Genomic DNA, 27581 nt, shown 5'->3' with positions numbered 1-27581 from the left:
GCGGGGAGTGAATTATCAAAGTCAGATTCTGACTTTGAGAAATTATTTCCCCTATTTCTCGTAATGCCGACAGCATAGAAATTCCAAAGGATCTTATTTAAAATAGATCACATGCGCTATTTGAAACTCTCTTTAAACTTTACTTACTATTCTTTCTTACATTTGTAATTTCCATATTCTGTATATTTATATACATACAATTTGCATAATTTTATACTTAACATATTAATCCATGTAGGAAAAACAGTTGTTTTTTATAGTTACATAATAATAAGTGTATCCGTATTTCAAATAATAACTATAATAGTTGCTGTAACTTACGGCCTGTAAGTCACAAAAAACAATGCAACCTTTACAATTCCAATTACATTAACTATTTCCAAAAAACTCGGGGGGGGGGGGAGTGCCTCCCTGAGGGAACGTTGAATCCTACACAAACACAAAAATGTTTTTTTTTCTAGAGCACAATGTGGCAACCCAATTCTTTCAAGTCAACTTCAACGTTTTTTTTAAATTTGTGACCATATTTTTCTAAAATTATTCAATTTCTAATTTCACAGTATGTCTTCGAGAGATACCCACATCCTTCATATTGTTAGCGAAGTCCGCCTTTTATTCCTTGGAGAATGGCTTTACGTGAAAATACAAAGTGAAGGGTCTTCTGATCAGCAACACTGATAAATACATGTGATAAATATGCCGATGTTACATAAATTTCAATCGTTCCTTCCATTATTTTTTATATGAATTCTTTAGCGAAACAAATAATCGTGTGATTCTGTAATTTTCTTTGCAGTGTGCACACTGTTGGAGGCATGGAAGCATTTTTCTAGAATCGAGAAGCAGGGTGCACCACAATACTCTGGTGGCATTCATCTTTGTATTTGTACTTCTGTTATTGAGCGTCGCTTTTCTGCTTCCTTTAGGAATTCGCGATGATGAGGATGAACGATGATTAGGTGAAATGAGAACCCATGACCAGGCTGGGACTCGAACCCAGTAGCTTTGGTGATGAGATCAAAAGCCGACCCCTTAACGCGCTCATCCACCAAACCGACTAATGCTGTCATTCGTACCCCCCAAAAATAGAGCTTGGTGTTGTTAAGTTATATTTCATACAGCATTTACGAACAGAAACTAATTTTGACCGATTTGGGTTTCTATAACCAAAATATTACAGTAAAAAAGGTCAAAATGCTTACTTACCATTTGCAGACAAGAGAAAACTGAGCATAACACAGCGGTTCGATGCACAGATACATACATCCGACACAAAGCTACATCTGATGTATTCGCTCCTTTCGTGCTGTCAAACTCAAAAATTCCAGTGGCCCGCTGTTAGAGCTTCCCCAATGTTTTGTACAAGTAATTCTAATTTTAACTGAACAAATTAAACATAGCATTTAGCATTAATGGAGTTCTGAGTGCATTAAAACATCTTACCAATAATCTAGCTGGATCTCAAATCTGGATTCGTACAAATAGAATCAATCATGTCGCTCATCTGAAAGAGGAGACTTTCCTCGTTTCTCGTGGTTAACCATTGTCGACAGCGATTCTATACTTTGATGAACAAACGACAGGGTGACATTTGAATAACTGTGAGCAACCACAGTAACTGTAGAAGTAAGAGGAATTTCTTTAATTTAAACTTTTCGTGTGATTTTTAGTCTGATATCCTAAAGTTATTGCCTTTTAGCCAAGGCATACAACGATGTATCTTGACTTCGATTCCGAGGATCACTGAGTTATTTTATATGCTAATTAACACTGGAACCATCGCTGTTGTAAATATTGTGCTGTATCCTATAAGCAAGAACAAAATATTACATGAATTACATTCTCTTAAACTGAAACATAAAGCAAATGAAATTAGTATTGCAACATGTTGATCTCAAATTGTCTTTAATAATAATAATATAATTATAAAGTAGATAGAAAATATATTACAAATATTATAAAAATAGTATTTGGCACTGGTAACCAAGAATTAAATAATACAAATCGAACGGTTTACATTCTAGTTTCAATGGCAATTCCTAGATGGCATTGTTTTCGGCTGCTTATTTATATAGTGAAAGCACAAGCAATATCGCATATAAACATAGTTGTAGTGCAAGCACATATGCTTCATAGGTATTCAGTTGACTTATATCATTTATACAAGTTCAATATATGCACAATTTACATAAAATACTACATGAAGTTACCCTCTTGTGAACAAAAAATATTTGTTATAAATATAGGTATTGAAAGAATAAACAGAAAGAGTATGCAGGAATAAATGTTGTTCTTCACTACTTTGCTCCTGTTTCGATTTGCAGTTTTTATCTAATATGGTAACCATTAGTATTCAAAACGAATGAATGAGTAAAAACCAGTAATAATGTCTTTCTTGTTGCTGGCCGTAAAGATTTCTTGTGTCTTTTCAGAACTTGACATGGTGAAGAATCCTCGAAAATTCTCGAGTCGAATTCTCAAGATCTTCATTTGCAGAGAAAAGAAACATGTATTTTTGTCCATCAAGGTCTCCACTCACTCACGGATAATGCCACTTCTTCCCGGTCCCTACTTTCCACCGAAGGGCCCTCCTTGTCCCGGGAATCCTGCGCCAAAAGCTCCCGGGTGGTAGCCCCCCGCTGCTGCTGCCCTCTGGATCTGGGGGTGGATGTGGGTACCTTGGGGTTGGAAACCGTTCTCGTCCGCAATGTAGGTAACGGTCACTGGGGTTCCATCCGGGGCGATGTAGGAATATGAGCCCGTCACTGCCTGCCCTTCGAAGGGCGTCCCTGGGTTCTTCAAGAAGCCCTGTTCTTGGCGCCTGCTGCCGTCTGCTGATTCGTAACTGAAACAGAAATGATTGATTGATTTGCTTTATTTTACTTCACTTTTGTGGCACTTTTGGCTAATTGCGAAGATGGGAATGAGTGATGATATGATGAAATTGATGAATCGACACTCACGAACATCCATGCCCAGGCCGGGATTCGAACCTGGGACGTAACAGAAAACAGTTTGACTTTTTTGTTTAATACTCTGTCCCGGAAATCTCTGGAGCGAGCGAACGAGAGTGACTCAAGAGGGTTTAATCAATTAACGCGTGAGAGAGAACGGGATTGCGTGGAGGGGGAAGGGGACTACTGGAGCGTGTTCTGCTTCGCTTCGCCCACTCAATTTCTTCCGTCATGCACGACCTTGCTCAAGAAATTCTCTGGATACAGTACACGGCCACTCCAAGAACGCCAGAGGGAGGCTGTCGCCCCCCCTCCCCCCCGAGATATCTGGATATACTTTATATAATTGAAATTTTGAAAGAGTAACTTTAAACATGAACGACGGCGAAAGTGCCAACTTACAATAAATTTTGGTTGCATAAACAATAATTCATATAATATCTGCCCCTCTACGTGAATAGGGGAGGCTGAAAGAGCCTTACCCCCTAAAGGTCGGCACCTATGGAAGAGGGATGTCGTGAAATACAGCACATTTAGTATTTATGCAAATAATCCTACTACTGGGGGTGCTTTATGTCAAATTCTATAAATAAATCTGATGTATTGTGAAACTTACGTATATTAAAATATTATGTGCTTAGATGTTCTAATTTTTTGCAAATGCAAATTGGAAAAGGTACGTACAAGGTTTTTTCTATGGCTAATCTATAGTGAATAATAATCTGAGCGGAGAAATTTATAAAGTTTTATTGTTGAACTCAAAATGCCGTCCTACTTGAAAGACGTATATTCCAACCTATAATACCGGACTAAAATTTGCTTAATCACAATAACAATAACAACAAAAATGTATTTTTTCAGAGACAGGCTATTTGTAGCTAGTTTTGAATATATTTATTTGTGTCTATAGTTCAAGTATTGTAACAATATCACTCTGAAGGTAGAAGATTCTGGTAATAATTGAAATGGAGTGACATCTGACTCTATATTCTGTACTAATTGATTATTTGTTTATTCATACTTCGGTTTTTGTCACTTTTGGTTAGTCGCGAAGATGAGGATGAGTGATGATATGATAAAATTGATGAAGGGACACTCACAAACACCCGGCTATATTCTGCAATAATAGTTCAAAACAGTTGAATATGAAAAACACAATGACAAATATTCGTAGTGAAGTAACATTCTTTCCCCACTTAGGAACGAATCACAAATTCAATACCTTTCTAAAAGAAACATGAAGGGGCGAAATGACTCCTTATTACTACTGGAACTAAACTTTCATGTTTGTGACGCTTTACCGTTCAGTAAATATGCACAGTAGATGGCAGTTGAGAAGCAAAGTTGAAAATAGTGTTGTTCCTGATTCCATTAATGCATACATCTGATGTAAATTGTGAACCGACTTAAAACCTTAATGCAAGTCTATTGGTGCAATGTCACTAATAAAATTTAGCAGCTTTACGTTATAATGGTGGTTGAAATATTTGATTTGTCAATCAATTTTTTGATACTTTTATGTTTTTCCTAAGATTTTTTTTGTTATTGCAACGTTTCTGAGAAATTTTCTGAATTGTAAGCAAATGTTCACTTTAACTCTAATTCTTTTTAACACTTTTACCACGTGATTTGGAGAGAAATCTGACCTAATTCAAATCACTGTTGCGTGGCTTCTCTTTCAGAAACAAGGATGCGAATGTAAATTACATGGCCACAGGCAATATATTCATGTAAAAGAAAACAAAGAAATATAGAAACAAAAAAAAAAAAAACTATTTTGCACGCATTAACAGCGAGAAAGGAATTTACAAAATTTTGTTACGTTAGATTGAAACGCCTTGACTGATTTCATTCACATGTAGTATCAAACGAGTTATTCAATGTACAGTCACCTGCAATAAAGTTGAGATACCTATATCCTGAAATGCTTGCTTCCCTGAAAGGTGATGTGTGTTGCCTAACTCTACGGCGGTGGAAGATGTTGCCCTTTAAAATTTGCTATTAAAATCCACTTATCGCCACTTATTGCAGGTGACTGTACCTAGCAGCTGTGGGATATCAACTTCTTTTTTAGACTTACTTCTCCTCAGATATGCACTATATATCAAAATCTTTATTAAAAAGATCACAAGCGATCATCTCAAATTTCGACAAGTGTAAATCTTTTAAAACATACACAAGAATTGAAATTATCAGCAAATATTTGAGTGCTTTCAGCGGTGATGCTTCCGGGGCTAAGAGTGTGTAATTATACATAGTTTTCTTTCTAAATACACAAAAAAGTTTAAAATGTTGTATTACATTATTATTCAGTAATGAATATTACAATTGTAAATTTATCTAGGTATTGCCGATGTGGTTACGCTTTCAGGTTGGTGGGAAATATATGTCTTGGTTTATAATTAATGGCGTACTGTTATCACTCACAAACTGTCATTGTCACTAATGTAAAAATGATAAATGTAATTGTAAACTTTATAAATGTAATGTACATTATGGAGTAATTTTTGCAAATGTCACAAATGTCACTGTAAGAATTAAACATTAGAACAAACTGTCACTCCCGAAGTTACGTCGCCACCAGAATATAAAATGTATCTCGTGTATATGTATATTGCACACTCCACACGCAATATTTCATTTTGATTATATTTATTATTATAAGTATTTATTATATGTATTATTCTTGTAATCTCACATGTAACAAATAGTTAAACAATGTCGGGGGAACAGTTGAAATTCATAGGAAGCGCATACCCTCGAATGTATGCGGGTGGGGATAGGTTTACTTCAGAGGTTCCCCTTTATAATATATAATATTGTATTACATGTGTAGGTAACCTTCATAGAAACTTATAACCTGACGTAATGTTTGTTTCAACTATTATGGTAGTGGTCAGTACTGATGATTTAAGAAAAAAACATCATTGTATATATATTGTATGTATGGAAATGTGTACAGCAATATTTTAAGACTGTAAAAATGAAAAATGTCACTTATTGGCAACAGAATGTTATAAGTTCTATGTTTTTTATAAGACACCTTCACAGTCTTGTTACGACGATAGATATTTAAAATCTTTCATCTTGAAACATATTGAACGATTTACTCCTATTCATTACATGACGAGTACACCTGAGAAATATGAGCTAAAGGGAAATTGTTATACTGTATATCCTGTCCCGGTTATCTCTGGAGGAAGCGAACGAAAAGAAGTCTCTGCGCAAGTGACGCGAGTGGCTCTACCGATGAACACGTGAGAGGGAACGGGACTGCTTGGTGGAGGAAAAAGCTACTCAGTTACAAGCCTTCTATTTCGCTGCACTTTCTGACTCTCTCTGAACTCATGTATCTAGTTGGTTACACGGTGCAACACCCACTCGTCTACTTCGTTGATTTGGTGTCAAGTAGTGTATTAGGTGTCTGCACTGCTTGCACTACTCTCTGGAGTGATGTAGCGTGTGGTGTATGGTCACGTGGTGCGTGCTAACCAATCAAATGAACGTTCAAAGCAGCAGACCGGCACTTGTTGAATCTTTTGAACTTGAACACCGCTATCTACTTGGTTGAACGTAATTTCCTTGCACCAGCCTGACACCGGGATACACCTACACTACACCTAGTGTGAAAAAGTACAGCGAACTCGACGGGGTTACTGCTTCGCTCGCCCCCTCGACTCCCCCTCACTTTCCTGCCGCTTTGCTCCACAGATTTCGGGGACAGAGCTTAGTTGGTGTGGCCAAAATAGGTAACGTGTACATTTAACCTCACCTTATGTTGCAATTGAAGCCCAGGCAAAAATCTAAACTTACTCTAGTGTTTTTTTTTCTAGTTCTGCCAAAATGTAGCCCAGACGACAGAAAATCGAATGTATCATCAGAATTTAGAGCACTCACAACAAATAGACTTTTGGGACATCATCTTCCAAACAATTTGACCGAATTTATCTCAATTGCAATACCAAATCAGTCCTTGAGAATATCTGAATTTTTATTTTATCTTTTATTTCTTTATCTTTTATTTTAAAAGTGATTATGTATTATTTTAGATGTGTGTACATAAGAATATGTAGAACATTTCACCGTTGTGTGTTAGCATATAAAAGCTATACTCTGTCCCGGTTACCTTTGGACCAAGGCCACGCATAGTGGCAGAGGAGGGGAATCGAGTGGGAGAGCGAAGCAGTACACGCTGCTACGAAGGCTGGTAGCTTCAGTCGCTTTCCCCCACTCCACGCCTTTCTGTTCCTCTCGCGTTTTCATTGGTGAAGCCATTTCGTGTCACTACTTGCGCAGAGACTTGTTTTCGTTCGCTCGCTCCAGAGATGTCTACGACAGAGTATACTCTGTAGTGGTAAAGAAGAAATTGGCAACTTTATAAATGCAACAAATATTTCAGCTGAAACCTCTTATTTGTGACGTGTTCTTTTGATCTTCCGCTTCACATAAACTATACATTTCAAAGATTATATAATTGTATCGCAAGTCATGCTGTAATAAACCTACGAGGTTCGGTTTAGACATTCTAAAAGTGTTATCCATACAGAGTTATGAAAATGTCACAAGTGGGCAAAAGACGGAATATGTGGGTGTGTTGTTATTTATGAAATTTTACACCACTGCAAGTATAATAGTGTTCTATATATATCACGACATCTATGGCAATTTCTATGAATATGTAAACTACATCAAATCAAATGTTTCATTCTACCTAGAGAGTGAAGGCGATTGGGTTCCTAAAGTAGGGGTGGAGCAAAGACAGATTAACTTTTCCCTCGTAGATAAGGTTTAGTATAGTGCGGGGGCAACAGTGGCAAAAAGTGGGGTACAACTGCCCCTAATCGCCGCCACTGCACATAGGTATACTCTGTCCCGGTAATCGCTGGAGCGAACGAAAGCAAGCCTCTGCGCAAGTAGTGGCAAGTAGTGGGATTGCGTGGAGGGAGAAGAGCAAATGCAGCTACCAGCCTTTGCAACAGCATGTACTGCTCCGCCCACTCGCTTTCTCCCCTTCTCTACCGTTATGCGAGGTATTGCTCCACAGATTCCCGGGATAGAATATACATCAAATTGTGTTTGGCATCCCCGAGTAGTTTAGGTTCAATATATCATAGGAGTTCTCTCGTAAAATTACAGCGCTGAATGTATATTGTACTGTACAATACCCAAGCTTCGTTTTGAACCATAGATGGCGCTCATGGATATGCGACTTTGACTCCTTTACAGTGAGTTCCTTGGTTCAGACTTACCTACCTTTCCCAACGACTTTAGAGATAAAATAGAGTTTGGTAAAGATATTTTAAATTTGTGTCGATGCTGTGCTGGGATAATTCTATTTAAAATTCACTCTATATATATACCAGGAGTAATTTGTAACGGAAATAGTGTACTATTCGAGAAACAGAACACAAATGTGAATTGTTGCTTGATTCGTCATGTGTTCTAGTAATTGATTCTTCCAAGATAGAAGCCAAATTTGTAGCCAATTAGACAAATACCCAATAACAATATATGTTAATGATGTATTAATGATGTGTGATTGTATTGTTGTGTATTAGAATGAAGCTGAAGGTAATTGTTAAGGAGGGTAGATAAACAACTGCGGCAATAAATCTTCGGGTTTAGGGATAAGAGAGTAAGTGTTGTGTTTACTTATTTCTCATTGATTCGGTTATTTGCATAGTTAAATTAACTGTGATGGGGAAGATTTTAGCCAGAAGATAGAAAGAAAAGGTCAAAGAAATTCAATGATTTGTATATGTCCTTTTCTTAAAATACTACCCGCGCATTCGTTTGGATTCTCAAATATAGATCTACACTACGTTCCAGAAGTCTGTGGAGCAGCATCGCGGATAACAGTAAAGAAGGGGAGAAACCTAAACTGCTTCCGGCGAGAGAACGGACTTGGAAATTCTATTTTTGTCTTTTCCGTCGAAAGCCAGGGAGGGTCACATGAACAGCTGAACCAATCGGCTTTGTCCAGTTGCCGTGGGAAAGGGGTGTTCTCGTGGTATTCTGCGTTCCCAAATTTTTCGTTTTGGGTCGTTTTCGAAACAGCTGGAACCCTCATGAAAGTCAGCACGGCGAAGCCTAATGGTTGCCGCCTCGTAGCAAGCGAATGGGTTTCCGATTCCCTGCCTCTCGCTGAAATGCAAGCGAAGGAGGTTTGTTGACAGGAAGAGGTGTCGTGTACGACTGGACAAGAATCAGGCGTGTAGCAACCGGTAGCAACACCGCTTTACCCCCCTTGAACTGGAGGCGGAAAGTCTGGGTTTCCTCAAGTCCATTAAGTGCAGCAAAGCAGTACGCGCTTCTGTAAACAGCTGCTAGCTGCAGTTGCGTTGGCCCATCCATGCTATCCTTCTCCCTCTTACGTGTTCATTGATGGAGCCCTCTCGAGTCACTAGTTGCGCAAAGATCTTGTTTTCGTTAGCTTGCTCCACAGTTTCCTGGGACAGAGTATAAGAAAAACATCATCTACAGTGGCTCACCTAGATGTTGAACCCATAACATCAAGAATACAAGTTCGACACTGCAGTCATTTCACCTTTAATAAACTGATGTAATAATGAGTATTGAAGAAGTACAAGGGAGAGTCAATTGGAAACCTTCATTTGTTTTTGTTTCTTATCTCGTACATTTCTGTATATAGGGTTACACAAGTTTGCTGCATTTTAGCGCAGACATATTGTTGATCTACATATATTTTCAACTTTGAGTAAGAGCCTGTACACCTTAAGAAGAACAAATCTTTGGAGTCCACGTGCAGTCACGTATGAGTAGATTTTAGGTTTGTAACCTATCGTTTTCCTTTACAGGTATGTAATAATTAATAAGTTTTGTCGGCGTTTCGTTAAGAAACGCAACAACTGATCAAGTTTTATCGTGCCTAAATAAACTATTTTGCTTGTTAGAACCTTTTTTATGTTTATGCGCCTAAATCAAGCCTTTTTTAAGGTTTTTATATATTTTTAAAGGTTTTACAGGATTTTTATGTCACACAGAGGCATTTGCATTGTTTGGTCACGAAAAAATTCAATGACGAACGTGTTTGAAAAGTACTCTCTGTCGATTTCCCTTCCTCCAAGTCTCTGGTGATTTTTCAAAGTTGTAAATAAAGCAAAATGTCTGGTGCCACTGTTACCTGTACAATCCCAAGTGGTTTGATCTGTGTGGTCTTGCTCACTTTCGCGTCACTTCGGTACTTTGTGGTATTCACGCCTTGCAAACTAACAATTCAGCATTCAAGTTTGCACCACTGACCATATTTTTGTTGTGCGGAGTTTGACTGTGGATAATAGGCTATGAAAAACGAGGCGAAGAGTGGATTTTAATAGCAAATATCCAATGGTAAGTTCTGCCATCGCCGTAGGGTTAGGCAACACACACAACGTTATGGAAGATAGTGCGTATTTCAGGATATAGGTGTCCCATTTTCATTCCCGGTGACTATACCTAATCAGCATTTATCAGGAATTTTGAACTATTTTAAGTTTTTTTGAACCTACTTCACGATTTTTCGAGCCTAACTTAATATTTTTAGGACCTATTTAAGAATTTTTAGGGTTTTTAGAACCTGTTTTAGTATTTTTAGAGCCTATTTTAGTAACCTAAAAACACACTTTTTAGAACCTAAATATCTGAGGTCTACGACACTGCACAGGCCATTGTCGAACTTTCTCCTCCATTAGTAAACTTGCTGGTGTGGTAATCATGCACAGATATATTGAATTTTCATTTGCCGAGAAATGTCTGTAAGTTTTATGCTGACAGATGGCAAGAAACCACTCTTCTTCACTGGAGGCATCATCTTTAAAGTAACACAAATGGCGTTTTGAAGCTCACTTGATCGGTGTTGCAGCCTTGAGGTTGTTTTGTAAATAACAGTTCATACCTCATGTAAATTTCAACTGCATGCAGTATGCCCTGCAATTTGTATTGGACTTTTCAGGCTTTCATTTGGCTCTTGTCACGTTTAAAATTACGCAAGTTAGGAAGGACAACTTTCGTACATTCTTCGTAGTCATTCCCTCTTAAAGAAACAGTAGCTGTTGAGCGATATATTAACAGCATTTGCAGCGATGGTGCTAGACGGGTTGGGGGGTGGGGGGTGAGAACCACCATCTCGTCCAATCACTCCTACTGCCACTCACAAGACAAGATATACTAATAAATCAGGCTTTTAGGAAGAATATGATTTTTTGTAGGATATGGATGTGTACCAAAAGAACTTACTGGAAGTTATAGGTTCCATCTGGTGTCAAGTCGAAATTTTGGCTGATTATAGGAACGAAATGTCCCGGTGGACCAGGAGGAAATCCTCTTGCTGGATGCGGTGGAAATTGTGGTCTTCCAGCCACTACTGTGATTAATACCGCCAAGGAAATCTGGAAGAAAAGAGAATTTGTTTATATAGCAAACCATTGAAATACTTATTTTTACAGTAACATCGACGAAGTCTGTATTCATACCAGGGTTGTTAATGGTCCACGAACCCAAACATTTTAATGGGTTATATTGGGTTTCGTAACAGGACTGGAACCTTTTTCTCGCACAATTTCAATTCGATATAAGTTGCGTATCGTTTCATTTAAAAAAAACGTTCATGGACCGCATTTAAACTGATCCGGAAAAAAGGTTCCTGGACCGTATTTAAATTCAAGCTGTAAAATGGTTCCTGGACCGAATTGAAATACTTTAAACATAAAAAGGTTCTTTACGGCCTAGAATCCATTTATACTTGCTGATTTTCTCTCCCGGACGATAATAGCATTTATTTGAAATTTCTGGATCTTTAACAACCCTGATTTATTCACTCTTTGGCGCCACATCTCCTTGAAGGCTAAGTTGTTATCGTTAGAGATAGGTTTTCTAGACCTGTGACAGCTAGTTCTTCTGTAAGAGTATTTTCCGCAAGTGTCCTCACAATGCTGGACCAACACCGAAATTTGTAGATCCCAACAGGGATCGAGACCGCTTTTATCCAAATGAAGAACTATGAGATTCATATATAGTGCTACCTTCATTTGGTGCAAAGGTACATAAACCTTAATCTTAAAACTCAGCTAGCTTATCTACAGGGTAGGGTTCTTTGTAGACAACGAAACCAGACAGGATGCCTTCCAATGGAGACGTTTAAACGAATATATTATTTAAACACAGGATACATGGAGTAAGAATTTTACATGATAAGCTACATTCTTCTATAATTTTCTCGTTTACAGTCAATTTTCATCTCAATATTCTTCCTTCGTAATGGGCAGATCTGGATCGGAACTTCCATCTTAATGGACGGCCTGGATCTGGACTTCCTTCTCGATATGCAGGATCTGGACTTCCCTCTTAATGGACGTTCTGGATCGGGACTTCCTTCTTGGTGGACGGTCTGAATCGGAACTTCCTTCTCAATAGACGGTCTGGATCTGGACTTCCTTCTCAATATGGAGGATCTGGACTTCCTTCTTGATATGGAGGATCTGGACTTCCCTCTGGATTTCAATTTATTTCGGTTTTGACTATTTAACGAATTCCTTTATCCTTTTCCAACTTTTTCCTTTAAGCTTTGGGAATAATACTAATATCCTCCCTCGGGGCTGCAATTGGAACGCGCCACCACTAACTAGGTACAACAGTGTGTATACTTGGTGCAGCCGATTGACATGCGCATCCAAGTAGGTGCTACGGTTAAACCTCGCAACCAAAAAGTGATGTGGGGCGTCGATCGGAACGCGCTCGCCACTGATGTAAACAAAATTTCCGCTACGGGAATGGTAAATCAACCAAACAGATGCAATATCTGTTCAAAGACACAAACTTGTATCAGTGCTTTGACTTCCTTAATTTTCATACATGTGATAACTGACTTGATTTATAAAATATATATATTAATTTACTTCTTTCATATTTATTCTTTGTCTTCTTATAATATATTCTATTGTTTTTCATCTTTCCAATTTGCTTTGTTCTTATTTGTAAAATTATTCACATATATTATGCCAATTCTTAACCATGCACGCCTGGTGCTGCCATCTCTATTCGTCTTTGGCAAACTATTCACATTACTTGGTCCTATTGGGTACGTAACAATAGGGCGGTTAAAAAGTAGGTTAACAGTTGATTATTGCCAAGTAGGCAAAGACTGTCAACATTATCTTGCACCACCCTGTATAACTTATAAAAATATTTAAAACTGGGAGAAAATAAGAGGAAAAAGAAACCCCCTGAATGGCGTAGTGGTAACGTCGTCGGCTTGCAATCAAGGGGTCCTGGGTTCGATACTCGGCGGGAGCGCATAGAGGTTTGGATGCCACTTTAAACTGTTGGTCCATTACCGATTGGCGTATCTGTGCATACTCCTTTAAGTGTAGCTCCCTCAAGCGTCTTAATAATATTGGGTCGACATCGAAATTAAAAGCTCTCACAGGGGATAGAAACCGAGATCCTTTCAACCAATTCGAGGGAATTCACTGCAGGGGGATTCATTCAAAACCTACAAAACTACAACGAGACCCTTTCAACCAATTCGAGGGAATTCACTGCAAGGGGGATTCATACAAAACCTACAAAACTACAACGAGACCCTTTCAACCAATTCGAGGGAATTCACTACAAGGGGGATTCATACAAAACCTACAAAACTACAACGAGACCCTTTCAACCAATTCGAGGGAATTCACTACAAGGGGTATTCATACAAAACTTACAAAACTACAACGAGACCCTTTCAAAAAATTCGAGGGAATTCACTATAAGGGGGATTCATACAAAACTTACAAAACTACAACGAGACCCTTTCAACCAATTCGAGGGAATTCACTGCAAGGGGGATTCATACAAAACCTACAAAACTACAACGAAACCCTTCCAACCAATTCGAAGGAATTCACTGCAAGGGGGATTCATACAAAACTTACAAAACTACAACGAGACCCTTTCAAAAATTCGAGGGAATTCACTGCAAGGGGGATTCATACAAAACCTACAAAACTACAACGAGACCCTTTCAACCAATTCGAGGGAATTCACTGCAAGGGGGATTCATACAAAACCTACAAAACTACAACGAGACCCTTTCAACCAATTCGAGGGAATTCACTACAAGGGGTATTCATACAAAACTTACAAAACTACAACGAGACCCTTTCAAAAAATTCGAGGGAATTCACTATAAGGGGGATTCATACAAAACTTACAAAACTACAACGAGACCCTTTCAACCAATTCGAGGGAATTCACTGCAAGGGGGATTCATACAAAACCTACAAAACTACAACGAAACCCTTCCAACCAATTCGAAGGAATTCACTGCAAGGGGGATTCATACAAAACTTACAAAACTACAACGAGACCCTTTCAAAAATTCGAGGGAATTCACTGCAAGGGGGATTCATACAAAACCTACAAAACTACAACGAGACCCTTTCAACCAATTCGAGGGAATTCACTGCAAGGGGGATTCATACAAAACCTACAAAACTACAACGAGACCCTTTCAACCAATTCGAGGGAATTCACTACAAGGGGGATTCATACAAAACTTACAAAACTACAACGAGACCCATTCAACCAATTCGAAGGAATTCACTGCAAGGGGGATTCATACAAAACCTACAAAACTACAACGAGACCCATTCAACCAATTCGAAGGCATTCACTGCAAGGGGGATTCATACAAAACCTACAAAACTACAACGAGACCCTTTCAACCAATTCGAGGGAATTCACTGCAAGGGGAATTCATTCAAAACCTACAAAACTACAACGAGTCCCTTTGAACCAATTCGAGGGAATTCACTACAAGGGGGATTCATACAAAACTTACAAAACTACAACGAGACCCATTCAACCAATTCGAGGGAATTCACTGCAAGGGGGATTCATACAAAACCTACAAAACTACAACGAGACCCATTCAACCAATTCGAAGGCATTCACTGCAAGGGGGATTCATACAAAACCTACAAAACTACAACGAGACCCTTTCAACTGATTCGAGGGAATTCATTGCAAGAGGGATTCATACAAAATTATAAACTACAAAACTAAAAGCTTAAAACAAAAACTCAGAATGAAAAAAGTGTTGTAAGGGCGGATATAAGCAATATAAAGTGAAATAAAACAAGGAAGGATCGGATGTAAATGACGAAATACAAACACCAAGTATTTAAGCGTTAAAAGGAAAAATAGGAACACTGCAGAAAAAGTGAAGGCATTTGAAATATGAGAATATGTATTAGGTAATTAGATTGATTGATAGATAGATTTGAAGTTTGGTTACAAGGGAACGACGGAGAATATGTGAGAATGAGAATATGTCTTACAATGGAGGTGAAGTAATTGTAAAACGAATAAAGAAAAAGAAACTCTAAGAGGAAAGTCAACTCGAGAAACGGGCACTAAAGGAGAACCTGACCACACCAAAATTTTGTAGCTTTTAATTACATAAAGCGTACATAATTACACAAAATACTTAATTATTCATAACACTTGCAGAATTATATACGTATAAAATATTATGTTGATGTTTACCAACAGATGGCACTAACTTTGTTAAATGAGAAAAAAAACTTTGACCTAGCCACTCTATTATTTATTACGGAGGAAACAAATCCTCACTTGAATCAAATGATGCACTTTGGTGTTTCTTTCACGACATACAAAAATGCACCCAAATGCATCAAATGTGAATCTGATTCTTTGAAGAAGCCATAAAACACATTTTAGTACATCAATCGATACATTCTGGTGCATCAATAGATATGATGCATTTAGTTTTCTGTGTGTAGTTCGCCTAATTTGCGAGGGAACAAATATCGTTGGGCTGGACTATAGTAAAATAGAATAGTTTTTCTTTTATTATTTTCTACTGAGCGAGGTTCAGCCTAAGGCTGCTCAATCACCTTACTGAGGACAAGGTATTACAAAGTAGGATGACATGTGAAAAGCATTAAACCAAATGGTATAGAATAAATGAAACAAATGAAAAAAATAATTAAAAATAGAAGCACACATACATAATGTCAGGCGGGTGCATGGATATTACGTATTAGCTCCCGTAGTGTTGTGAACAGCATCACGCGCTGCTAAGTTAGCGGTCTTGTGTTTAAATCCTGGCCATGAAACTATGACTTATCGCTCATTCACTCATTTAGATATATGACTGGGTGATTCAGAATGTTCCGAAGTATCATAACAGATTAAACAGCTTATTAGGTTTGTTGAATAACAATGAGAAAATCTTCAAGTTGTCTTTTCATATAAAAGACTTTTGTAAATACGGTCATTGTGGCGCTGGTGTAGTGTTAAAGAAAATGGCGACTTTCACAGGTGCAGAAAAATAAAGCTATGCTTTAAAGTTCGCAGACCTTATACCCCTAGACTTCGGCATTTTGGGCTTTGTGAAGTACAAAGTCTATGGCACAGAATGTGCAACAACTAAATGAGAGAATAAGAAACGTCCTTGCTTTGGTGGACGAGGAGTTCTTGGGTAAAATTTGCAAGAACTAGAATTTCTATGGTATGTGCGTCACATAACTTGTGGAAACTACGTAGCCATTTGTAGATATTCATCGAAACTTGAAGTGTTACTGATTGATACACAACAAATATCATTGGTGTATTCCATATAGTTTAGTCGAAATGGGCCGTACCGACACAGGTCACTTCCGAGGCCACTGGTTTTCCTATTGTAAAATTGTAATATTTTCTGTGTGTGTGTGTGTGTGTGTGTGTGTGTGTGCTCCTTCAGTTTGTGCACAACATTTGCAATGATCCGGTAGATAAAACAGACGTAATATTAATAAAAATTCTTTGTACTGTACACATAATCGTGTCATTAAAATCAATCTAAGAGAGGGCAGTTCAGTGTTCAAAAGAATTAGTTACATATTAAACAAGAAATATAGACATACTAACTGAAATCTACTTAAAATAACATCTATAAAATAGTTAAGTGTCTAGTGGAGACTGATACTGTTCAGGTATTAAGCGTATTGCTACAAGGCTTGGTCTTCACCGCCAGAAGAACAGAAATCATAAGCAAATGTATTCTGTGAGTAGGCTAGTCTTGCTGTATCGTGATTCAATGTACTTGAATGTTCCGGACATTCTATTAAATGTTAATTGTTCACCGTCTGATTTTTATATTGCGCAACTTAGTATTAACCTACATTATTATGTCCTTCACTCGAATCTATCAGAGACACCTTGCATGAATGTACGCATAACTATATTACCTCATTCGTTTTCATGTTATTACTGTTAATTATATTATAACATTGCTAATAATAACTTAGGCCTATCTAAGCAGTTCAGAATGTACGTCACGGACACTGCCGGCTTGTAACGATTCTATTGAAAGTCAATGTATTCATTATAAGCCGACAGTGTCAGTGACGTACCATCGTATCATTTGGGCTCTCTTCAAACTACTAGCAGATAATCACATTATGATTCGATTTTGATTGTTTTCTTGTATTTCAGATAACCTAGGTAACCAGCAGGTAACTGGACCTACAGTTTAAAGTCGTATCCAAACCATCATGTGCCTCCACCGGGCATCGACCCATTGATTAGATGACGACATTATGACTACGCCACCAGTAAGGTCACACATTCTCATATTATAGCTATGGTGTCGCCTTACAACAACAACATATTTTCACAGCATGTATAGAAAGAATATTAATAGACATATTCAGGGTTGCCACTAACATTTTTTATTTCTGTTGGAAAACTATAAAATAGTGCGCCACTAACAGGATATGCTACAAATCAAGGTGATAGCCGACGTATTTTGGTGCAATGCCATTTAGGTAAAACGTATGAAACCCTTATCTGGTGCAAATGTATACAATAGGATGTGCAACACAATGGTGATACATGAATGAGAGACTTTTGTCTGCTATATTTATGTCTCCACATAATATTATCACTTTTAGGATCTTTTCCGACAGAAAAAAATGACAGTGGCAAACATGCATGGGCAAAGCATGGCTAAATATATACACGATAGATCATAGAATATGCATTTTTCAAGGACTCGTAGCTTCAAAACGAGATCCTAACGAGAAATTGGTCAAATTTAAACAATCTATTCTTGTTACTTCGGTTATTTACTGTGTTTGTAAGATCTATATTGGAATACAGTACAAAAACTTGGAATTTTGCATATAATTGTAATATGAAAATATGCTTAAAATTGTAAAGGAAATATTTATTACATTCTTGTACTTCAAATTCATAATTTTTAGATTATATTATGGATATTATAATTTGTTAGATAAACTTAATATTTCATACCTCTTGGATAGCAGAAATGCTAACGATTACAATTTTATTTATAATTAATGGAAAACTTGATATTCCCTGCTTACTATCTAAAATTAATCTAAAGAATTCTCACTAAGCACACAGAACTAACTGCTCTGCAATTTCTACCATTTCCCACTTTAGAAATAATAGGTATTTTAATTTTCTTATATCTCAATACGATCACGATCCATTATGACCTAATTAAGTGTTATTATTAAAATAACATGTTTAATTTTGCTACGTTTGTTTTAGTACAAGTGATTATATTCTAAATTTTTATTTTTTTAATTTGTAATTCCTCTTAGAATGTTTTATCATGTGGTATACTTAGTATTTAATATTTATTGTGTATATTGTGTGTATGTCATTTATCTATTGTAATAAACTGCTATACAGGGCTTGATGCTATTCTTTAAGCAGTATAATCCAATACTTGAATCTATCTATATATATAAAAATGGATGTATGTGTGTTTGTTTGTTCCTGCATAACTCTCGAACGCCTTGAGCGATTTCAACCAAACTTGGAACACGTATCACTTGCAATCTGGAAAGAAATACTATGGGGGTAAGACATCGCTGGCACCCCTAGGGGTGGGGGTGGGCGGGGTGACATGTAAAAATAATTGAAAACGACCGATATTAGTGTGGAATCCATAGTTTTCGGGGTCGCTAAGATGAATAGTGTCACTCCCAATACCGTTCAACTCCAAGTTCATTTTACACTATAGTTAGAATTCATTATTTTCCTGTCTAATAGACGATTGGGATAAATAAATACCCGGGCAACGCCGGACAATGAGGTAGTAAATAAATAAAAACGTTTCGGAGGAAGCACGTCATGAAACCTCTGTGAGCACCCCTGCTAAGAAATAATACGGAATCATTCCAGAATGACACGCGTTGACTACCGGTTGTTGCATTTGACCATATTTATACATATTTAATTCAAAGTACAATTCAGGCGCTTACAACATATAAATCTTTGGATGCCTACAATTACGTTTCTTGAATCAGGACGGGAAATATTTAAAATCCCGATGGGAAATTTGCTGTCCTGGAAATATTAAAAATATCCTGACACTCTACGAATCTCGAATTCTACCCCTCAAGTGATTGTTTTTGTATTACGAAATAAATACTAATAATATAAAGAACTTTCAGACACTTATAGCGCACAAAACATCAAGAATAATCATTTTTAAACAGACATTTTGAATTTCTCAACAGTTCGAGTTCTCGAAAGGAGAAAACATTCGCCGAAATCGGTTTCAAGATGATATTTTCTCCTCTGGTACCAGTACGAACTTTTCAGGTTTCTAAACACCCGTAGTGATTACTGCTGTTGATCGGTTTTAAATTTTCACGCCTGGCAAATAAATCATTTCTATATCTCGAGGAAATTAATGAAGGGATATCTGTGAAAGATATTTAACCCTGATCGCATTTTACGTCGTACTACCACGCACTCTTTCATTTATTTCCGTGACACAGTACCCCCGTGTATTTCGCTGAACTTCTTGACTCTCTCTGCACTCGAGCGTCCAGTTGGTTACACGGTGCAACACCCACTCGTCTACTTCATTCATCTGGCGTCAAGTAGTGTATTTGGTGTCTACACCGTTTGCACTACGCTCTGGAGCGGTGTAGTGTGCGGTGTATGATCACGTGGTGCGTGCTAACTAATCAAATGAACGTTTAAAGCAGCAGACAGGCATTTGTTGAATCTTCTGAACTTGTACACCGCTATTTACTTGGTTGAACGTCATTTCCTTGCACCAGCCTGACACCTGGTGTCAAAAAGCGCAGCGAACTAGACGGGGCTAATGTTATCTCCGTTTAGCTACATGTTGTGAACCTACGAACCGGAAGTTGTCTTGCCAACACTGTGGCGTCTGCGCAAACACACTTCCTTCGGTAGATAGCCCTACACATGATTCCACGAACACGCAACAATCAGAGCACTGTTTCCAAGACGAGCGTAACAACAGTCCCACACTTTAACAATAACCTAACAATAGCACGATTCACAACAATAACAGAAACAAATGAACAAATGCCTTTCCATACCAGCTTCATCGTCAAGAAACGGTCGAGTGTCATATCCTTTCTTCTTGGTACTTCTTCACGAACAGCGAGAGAGAACTAAAGTATATAGAAACTGCTCAAAATACTTTTCTCAATCCTTTGTAATAGTGTGATCTATAGCGCATCCTGGTTCAGTATTTATACTTTGCAGAAGGGGGGACGTAGGGGGCGTTACCTTCGTTCGCCGGGTCGTAAATAGGAGGCCGCACGTCATTCTCGTTTTCGGGATCGCTTTCCATGCATTGGAGTCGTTACAGGGTGGGGTGAGACGCAACAGAGACAGAGGGCAAGCGTGAAGTAGGGGAACGAACGATGGTGATGAATTGGTGTGGGAGAAGAGAGAAAAAAGAGTAGGGGGAAACAAGAAGAAGAAGAAAGAGTAAACACTAGCAATTTTCCGTTTCGTGGCGAGGAAATTTATGCCAGAAGAAGAAGAAGAAAAAACCGTCACAATATCGATTCGGCTTTCGGATAACAGGCCAATAAAATCGATTGAGAAAGTGAATTCTGGACGCCTGTTAAAAAAAATCCGTTCATCTCTCCCCTCCCTTTCGCGGAAAGATCCTCACAGGCAATCCTGGCTTCGTCACGTGCGTACGTAGAGTGTTATTCTCGTGCATTACCGAAGCGGGGAAGGGGATAACGTTCCTACCTCTCCCCGTTTTCCTCTGGCGAGAAGAAACAATTGAACGTCACGAAAAGCAAATGTTTATTTTCGTTTCTTTTTTTTATTATTTTAGTCAAGGTTTTTGTTCCCCAGCGTGATATCTGTAGTCATTTAAATACAAACGTTTATGTATTTTTACGTTCTCTTTTAAAGTAATTACTAGTAGTATTTCTGGCTCAATTAATTTATTATTTAAATTGTGTTTCCACGAACAGGAACATACTAAATTTTGACAAGTAGCCTACACGAAATTGGCGCAGTGGTAGCGTAGTTGCCTTGCAATCAAGGGGTCTGGCGTTCGATTTGCGGTGGAGGCACATAGTGGTTCGGATCCCACTTTTAACTGTAGGTTCAGTCCCGATTAGCCTTACTGTGCATAAAGTGGACTTAAAACACCAACTCAATAAATCAAAACGTACATGAAAGTATTGTCAATAATACAGTCCCAATAGTGCAGGACTCACTCTCTGTGGCTTCTTAGCAGAACTACTAACATGCGCTTATACCTAACTTTCTAGCAGAGCTACTAACATGCGCGTCTACGTAACTTTTTAGCAGAGCTACTTACATGTGCTTCTACGTGACTTTTTAGCAGAGCCACTGACCAACGCCTCTCTGTAGGCTTTTGGCAGAGCAGCAGAACTTCGGACTAATCTAGAAGCGTTTCATACGAGTTTATTATTGAAAAAAAACTTGGTACCCTTTACTAAATTAATAATTTTGATCAAATTATTTGGTAACTCTAAATAAATCTGCAGTTATTAACACATTTGGTACTGCTGAACAAGCATTTGTTCATCGCCAATTTACACAATTTAGCTACCAGAAACTGTTTTTTCAACTATCCCAAAACAAACTTTTTTCTGTGTAGATGTTTGGTCTGTACCACTATCTGTTGAACTGCTCAAGCGCTGCTTTTCCAATGATGTAGCTAAGTGGGAAGGACTACTTACGTGTAAAAATCCATCCAGCGGAGCTTCCTAGTGGCACTACAACAGTGAACTCGTGTGAAAGAGCTTTAAACTCGATGAATAAGAAAAAACTCTACATCCAAAAACACTTCAATTGAAGAACAGCGCATTTAAAAAAGGAAAAAGAAAGAAAATAAAGATATCATTGCGATAAGGATGAATTTTAGATGCGTTAGAAAACCCTAGAAGGCAGAAAATGAACGCTGACTGAGTTTGGATCGAGAGAAATGCTACTATAACAAGTTGGTTAGTTGATTTGGTGTTTCTGGTCCACTTTATGCACAGTAAGACTAATCGGTACTGGGCCTACAGTTTAAAGTGGGATCCTAACCACTATGTGCGATCCCTTGATTACAAGGCGACGACGCTAGCACTGCGCCATCGGGGAGGCCTTGCGACTTTAACAAGTAAATGATTCCAAAAGTAAACAAAAACATTCCGTGATTATAAACGACCACAAAATTGTAAGTACATACGTATATTACGAAATTTCTACCGATACTATTTGAAACAACAGCTCAAAGAATTTTAGTGGATGTGTAATTGTTGGCGTTAATTACAACAATAGATAGCACAACAATAAAAGAATGAAAACAAAAAGGGAAAAAATAGCCAAAAGTAGCAGAAAAACACATTTTAGGATGTAAGAGATAAATTAATGAAAATAGTTATGGACAATTTACAAGGTATTACTCATGGATCGCACTGTACAAACCTAAACATCTAGTAAACATCAACAATAACACAATTTGCTTCTAACAAATGCCATTTACAATAACATATTAACAATCGACATATCTTTTTGTGTGTTCTCTCTTGTCCATCATTACGATTCTTCTTCTTATTACTATTTGAAGTTTCTTTGCAACACTCATTCATACAGCATTGTACAGTGGGATCCATGAGTATTACCGTCCAAAGTGTCCATGACTATTTTCATTAATTTTTCTCTTAATCCTAAAATGTGTTTTTCTGCTACTTTTGGCTATTTTTTTTCCTTTTTTCATTCTTTTATTGTTGTGCTATCTATTGTTGTAGTTAACGCCAACAATTACGCATTCGCTAAAATTCTTTCAGCTGTTGTTTAGAATGGTATCGCTATAAATTTCGTAATACACATAATTAATATTTTGTGATCGTTTATAATCACGGAATGTTTTTGTGGACATGCTGTATTTCTATTTCGGTCATTTTTCTATCTTTTTAGGTTAATCGCAACAATGAAAATGAATGGAGAATTGAGGAAATGGTTTAAGGAACAAAATCTATGAAACATTAATCAATTACTCAGGACATGAGGCTAGGGTTCCTGGTTGCGTGACATGTTACACTAATTGGTACAGCACGAACGCTTTTGCACTCAAGGACACGAAAACATAGACAATATTATATTAATAGTATAATTATATTAATTAATGTTATATACTTATAATATTGGTTTCCTTGAAATAAAAACATTAAATGTGTAAATATTTTTTAAAAACAAGACGTCGGGTACGCTTGTTCAAATTCTGGTTTTCTTGCAAAATAAACGAGGAGAAGCAAGTGATATAAATTATAACGTAAATGGCAACAAAATGCTTCTTGAAGTAAGACTTGAAGCTTTCCTGGCTACGAATGATGAAATCTCGGGCTATCGACCAGGTGAGATGTGGTAACGAGTCCAAGCTTTACCCTAAGATGAGAGGTGGCGTTATCTCTCGAAAGCTTAGAATCATTTCCACAACTCACCTGGTCGATAGCCCGAGAGAATCATTTCTCCAAAATGCTTCTTGCATATTTTGATGCTGATGAAATCTTACGTACACTCACAGGCAATAAAAATGGACACCCAGATCCTTAAATACTCACTTCCCTGCAAGGGGTTGTGTGTTGTCTTAGAGTTAGGTACGCACAAAATGCAATGCAGGGAAGTGAGTATTTAAGGATCTAGGTGTCCCATTTTTATTGCCGTTGAGTGTACCTTTATACTGTAACAATCTATAAAATCATTGAAAATATTAAGTACAAAGAACTCCAAATACCAGACATTTAGCCATCACTTTTCCAGACAGGAAATATCTAGAAAACATCTGAGGAATGCCTTATCAGACATTGCCGAGCTTACTTCATCGCCATTGTTGTAAAAAGGTGTAAATAATTGCAATGAAGGAAGAGACTACAGGTAACTGATTCTGCATTATTTAGTAAATTCGATCGGAATAAATGTCTGGGAGGACGGGGGTGAGTGGTCAGCAGTGATGTGCCGTAGACTATAAGTTTACGTCTCCATGCGTTGTCTACACGTAATCTACGGGTAGATTACATTGGGTTGTAGTTTACATAGACTACGTAGACAATCTAAAGTGCATTAAAAGCAATTTTGAAGGGTTTCATGAAAGAAAAGTGATATTTTCAACTGTATTGGTTCCTAACGAAATGAAAAGAATCTTGTTTACAACAAAATTTCTCTTCTCTTCTATCATCTACTATGGAAGAAGATAAATAGTATGCAAAAAACAATAACAGATGGCAGTCGTGAGGCAAGAGTAGTATTTTTCCCATAAAACACTAGAATATTTCCTATATTAGGTTTCTTCCTAGGTGAGAAATTGTTCGAATTTGGAAGAAAGAGTATGAAAAGTTATCCGTACACATCAGCAACTGATACGTAGTATAATTTCCTTTTAATTACACGGCGCCCTTTGTTAAGTTATCACCTTTCGCCATGTTGTTTACATAGATTACGTAATCTACGTGTATAAAATAGTCTACGTGTAGAATGTAGACTATCCTTGTTTACGCGTAGACGCACATCACTGGTGGTCAGTTACAAGCATTGCGGAGAGGCAGAAGGACAACTTGGGCAAGGACGTGTAGGAGCGAGTCGCGAGCCATCCTTCGCAGAACTTCAGCTGCCATACAGAGACAGGTATACCGTTTTCTATTAGACATGCAGATCCAGACTTCAGGGGTTTAAACTCAAGTGTTGTGCATTGCCCTTCAGTTAAGGGCATACCATAGAGTAGGTTACGATACTCTTTTCTGACCAAAGGATAACAAACCCTGTATTCAAAAAACCAGGCTGATGAAGATGAAGCCCATCTCCATATTGATTCAATTGTTTGATTAAATTGATTTTATTTTTTATATTTTACTTCGCTTTTCTGCCACTTTTGGCTAATCACGAAGATAGGGATAAATGGGAATAGGATGAAATTGATCAAAATGAAATCACAAACACATATATAAAACACACAACACAAGTTCCCCAGATGATTATACTGGCTGAGAGTCCAGTTAGAAAAAACACCATGGCCTTATTCTGCATCTGTATGAACGAAATTAATGTAAAAACCACGTGAGATATAGTTCTTTCTTATGTACTAGTTTCCTGAGTTTAGTTGTAAGTTCACTTTATGCACATAGAGGATAATGTGCCTACAGCGAGTATAGAAGTTACCACTATGCCATCGGGAGGTACATAATATCAACTCCCATAATTTAAGCTGCTGTATTTATTTGTTTACATGACTTCGTGTCACAGCAAAAAATAATAGTTATAGAGTGTCATACATGACAGACTGAGTGACTTGGGTGTGAAACATTGTACTCATTTCTTAAGATTAGTTTTCAAGTGACGTCAAGGGCCTCTCCGATGTCGTAGTGGTAACGTCGTCTCCTTGTAATCAAGGTGTCCCGGGTTCGATACCTGGTGGAGGTATTAGTGATTCGGATCTCACTTTAACTGTAGGACCAGTCCTGATTAGCCTTACTGTGCATAAAGTGGACTTGAACCACCAACACAATCAATCAAGCAACTTCGGTTTGAAATCGGTGTCTAGATGGCGCAGTGGTTAGCACAGCCCTTTAACCAGCGGTCCAGGGTTCGAATGCAGGTCTTGGCATTGGTATTCTTTGTGAGTGTCCCTTTATCAAGTTCATCATCACTCATCCTCATCTTCACGATTAATCAAAAGTGGCATAAAAGCAAGTAAAATAAATCAATCAAACAAGAATAAATTAAAATGTGAAAAACAGATGGCAGCACCTAAACAGACTTACAATTCTTCCCGATTACAAGCCTCATTCGTTTGTTCATAATTACTGCACCTACTACACTTTATGGCTGTTACGTAACGGATTTGCAAAAGCAATGAAGATGTTGCAGCCTGCATTGTTCCGTTAATTTCACTGTGCAACAAAACAACACCCTCATAAATCTGTAGTCGAATACGAATATTAAATTGGATCCACACATCGTGGCGAAACATTGTTGCGCAAGAATACGGGAGCGAAATTTTGCGGAACACAATTATATAAGGTTTCCTCCCAGTTGTTGTTTGTTGCATTGTTGAAGAACAAAACGAGTGCATTCCCCCTCGTGGATTATTTGTCACGACGCTGTCAAAGGAGAGGTGAACCTCCATGTCCAAAAGGCAGAACCTTGTACAGGAAGAAATAACACGGCTCATGAAAGTCATTGATTGGTTAACTTCTCCTGGTAGGTCTTGGTTCTTCCTTAAATAAAACTGCCTTAAGAGTTACGCTATCTTGGCGACTTGCAAATACCCGCCGCTTCGATTAAGGGTTGCCAGTGATAGGATTTTTTCATGTAGGTATTTGAGTGTTTCAAAGTAAGTCGTGCTTGATGGAATCATGTAAAATTTGAGTGTAGGGTGTCTTTACAAGTAAGTAAAGAAGTAATGAATTGTAAATACTGAAAAAAAGTACTTATGTCTAAAACATGTCAAGTGTTTACGTGTTTTAATTATAAATGCTAATTACGTTTGTGAGAATTTTAAATACCCCACTCTCTTCTATTTAAATTTTCATTATCGCGATGGATGTAATAGTGAGTATGAGATAGAATATTGTACTGTGCCTCTCTTGTCTTTAAAATTATTGCATTCCTTTGCTTGGAAGCTGAAAATAGATAATATTTCTTAAAATTAACGTCGTCGCATTGTAATCAAGGGGTCCCGGGTTCGAAACCCGGTGGAGGCACATAGTGGTTCGGATTCCACTTTAAACTGTAGGTCCAGTCCCAATTAGCCTTAATGTGCATAGAGTGGACTAAAAACACCAAATCAACAAACCAACCATATTTCTTAAAACGTATATCATATAGTAGGAATATTTAAAATGTTTATTGCACACTTATATGTAGGTATGTTTCCTTTTGAATACTACTTTTCTGAAACACCTGGTTTATCGCGACGATGGATGATTGGCGATTAGATGAAAATGTTGAATATACACACACACAACGAAACGCCCAAGCCACATTGGTACTCGAGCGTAGGACAGTCTGTCAATAGCTTAAAATCGGAATCAACAATATTCATGCATGATGTGGCTCTGGGGTTCACCCATCTTCTAATAAATGGGTGCCGGAGCGTGGTGCTGCTCACATCTCCTCCACACCACCTATACGGCGTGTTACAATATGTGCGTTTACCTTTTAAAGTAATAACGCTGTCCTGCATATCGGCTTAGGGGAAAGACAGCTTCTCCCTTTTCGTATTTTCATTTTACGTCGCTTTTTGTCACTACAGGCTAACTGCGACGATGAGAATGATGAAATAGACAAAGGGACACTTTAAAAGGA

The 27581-nt window shown here is 37.8% G+C and overlaps 1 protein-coding gene across 1 annotated transcript; it reads right to left on the bottom strand.

The window, feature by feature from the left end:
• Nucleotides 1–1894: 1894 nt before the first annotated feature.
• On the bottom strand, nt 1895–20452 carry LOC146002033 (endocuticle structural glycoprotein SgAbd-9-like). The gene is made up of 3 exons (XM_083139745.1): nt 20336–20452; nt 11190–11341; nt 1895–2845 (listed from the first exon to the last, which is right to left on the bottom strand). Exons 1-3 carry the CDS (start codon nt 20366–20368, stop codon nt 2569–2571), a joined length of 462 nt encoding a protein of 153 aa, XP_082995871.1. The 5' UTR covers nt 20369–20452; the 3' UTR covers nt 1895–2568.
• Between the last annotated feature and the right edge of the window lie 7129 nt (nt 20453–27581).

Source organism: Lepisma saccharinum, chromosome 18 (assembly GCF_977018435.1).
Source record: "Lepisma saccharinum chromosome 18, izLepSacc3.1, whole genome shotgun sequence".
Lineage (NCBI taxonomy): Eukaryota > Metazoa > Arthropoda > Insecta > Zygentoma > Lepismatidae > Lepisma > Lepisma saccharinum.
The sequence above is the reverse complement of the archived record's forward strand: the minus strand, read 5'-3'. Positions and strand labels throughout refer to the sequence as shown.

Bases quoted from the DNA above. Each gene is read 5' to 3' on its own strand.
- LOC146002033 (XM_083139745.1), bottom strand. From the start codon at position 20,368: ATGACACTCGACCGTTTCTTGACGATGAAGCTG. The intron at 11,342-20,335 runs GTATGGAAAGGC...CTTTTCTTCCAG, and splicing joins GTTTCTTGACGATGAAGCTG to ATTTCCTTGGCGGTATTAAT. The intron at 2,846-11,189 runs GTAAGTTCTTTT...TTTCTGTTTCAG, and splicing joins GATGGAACCTATAACTTCCA to TTACGAATCAGCAGACGGCA.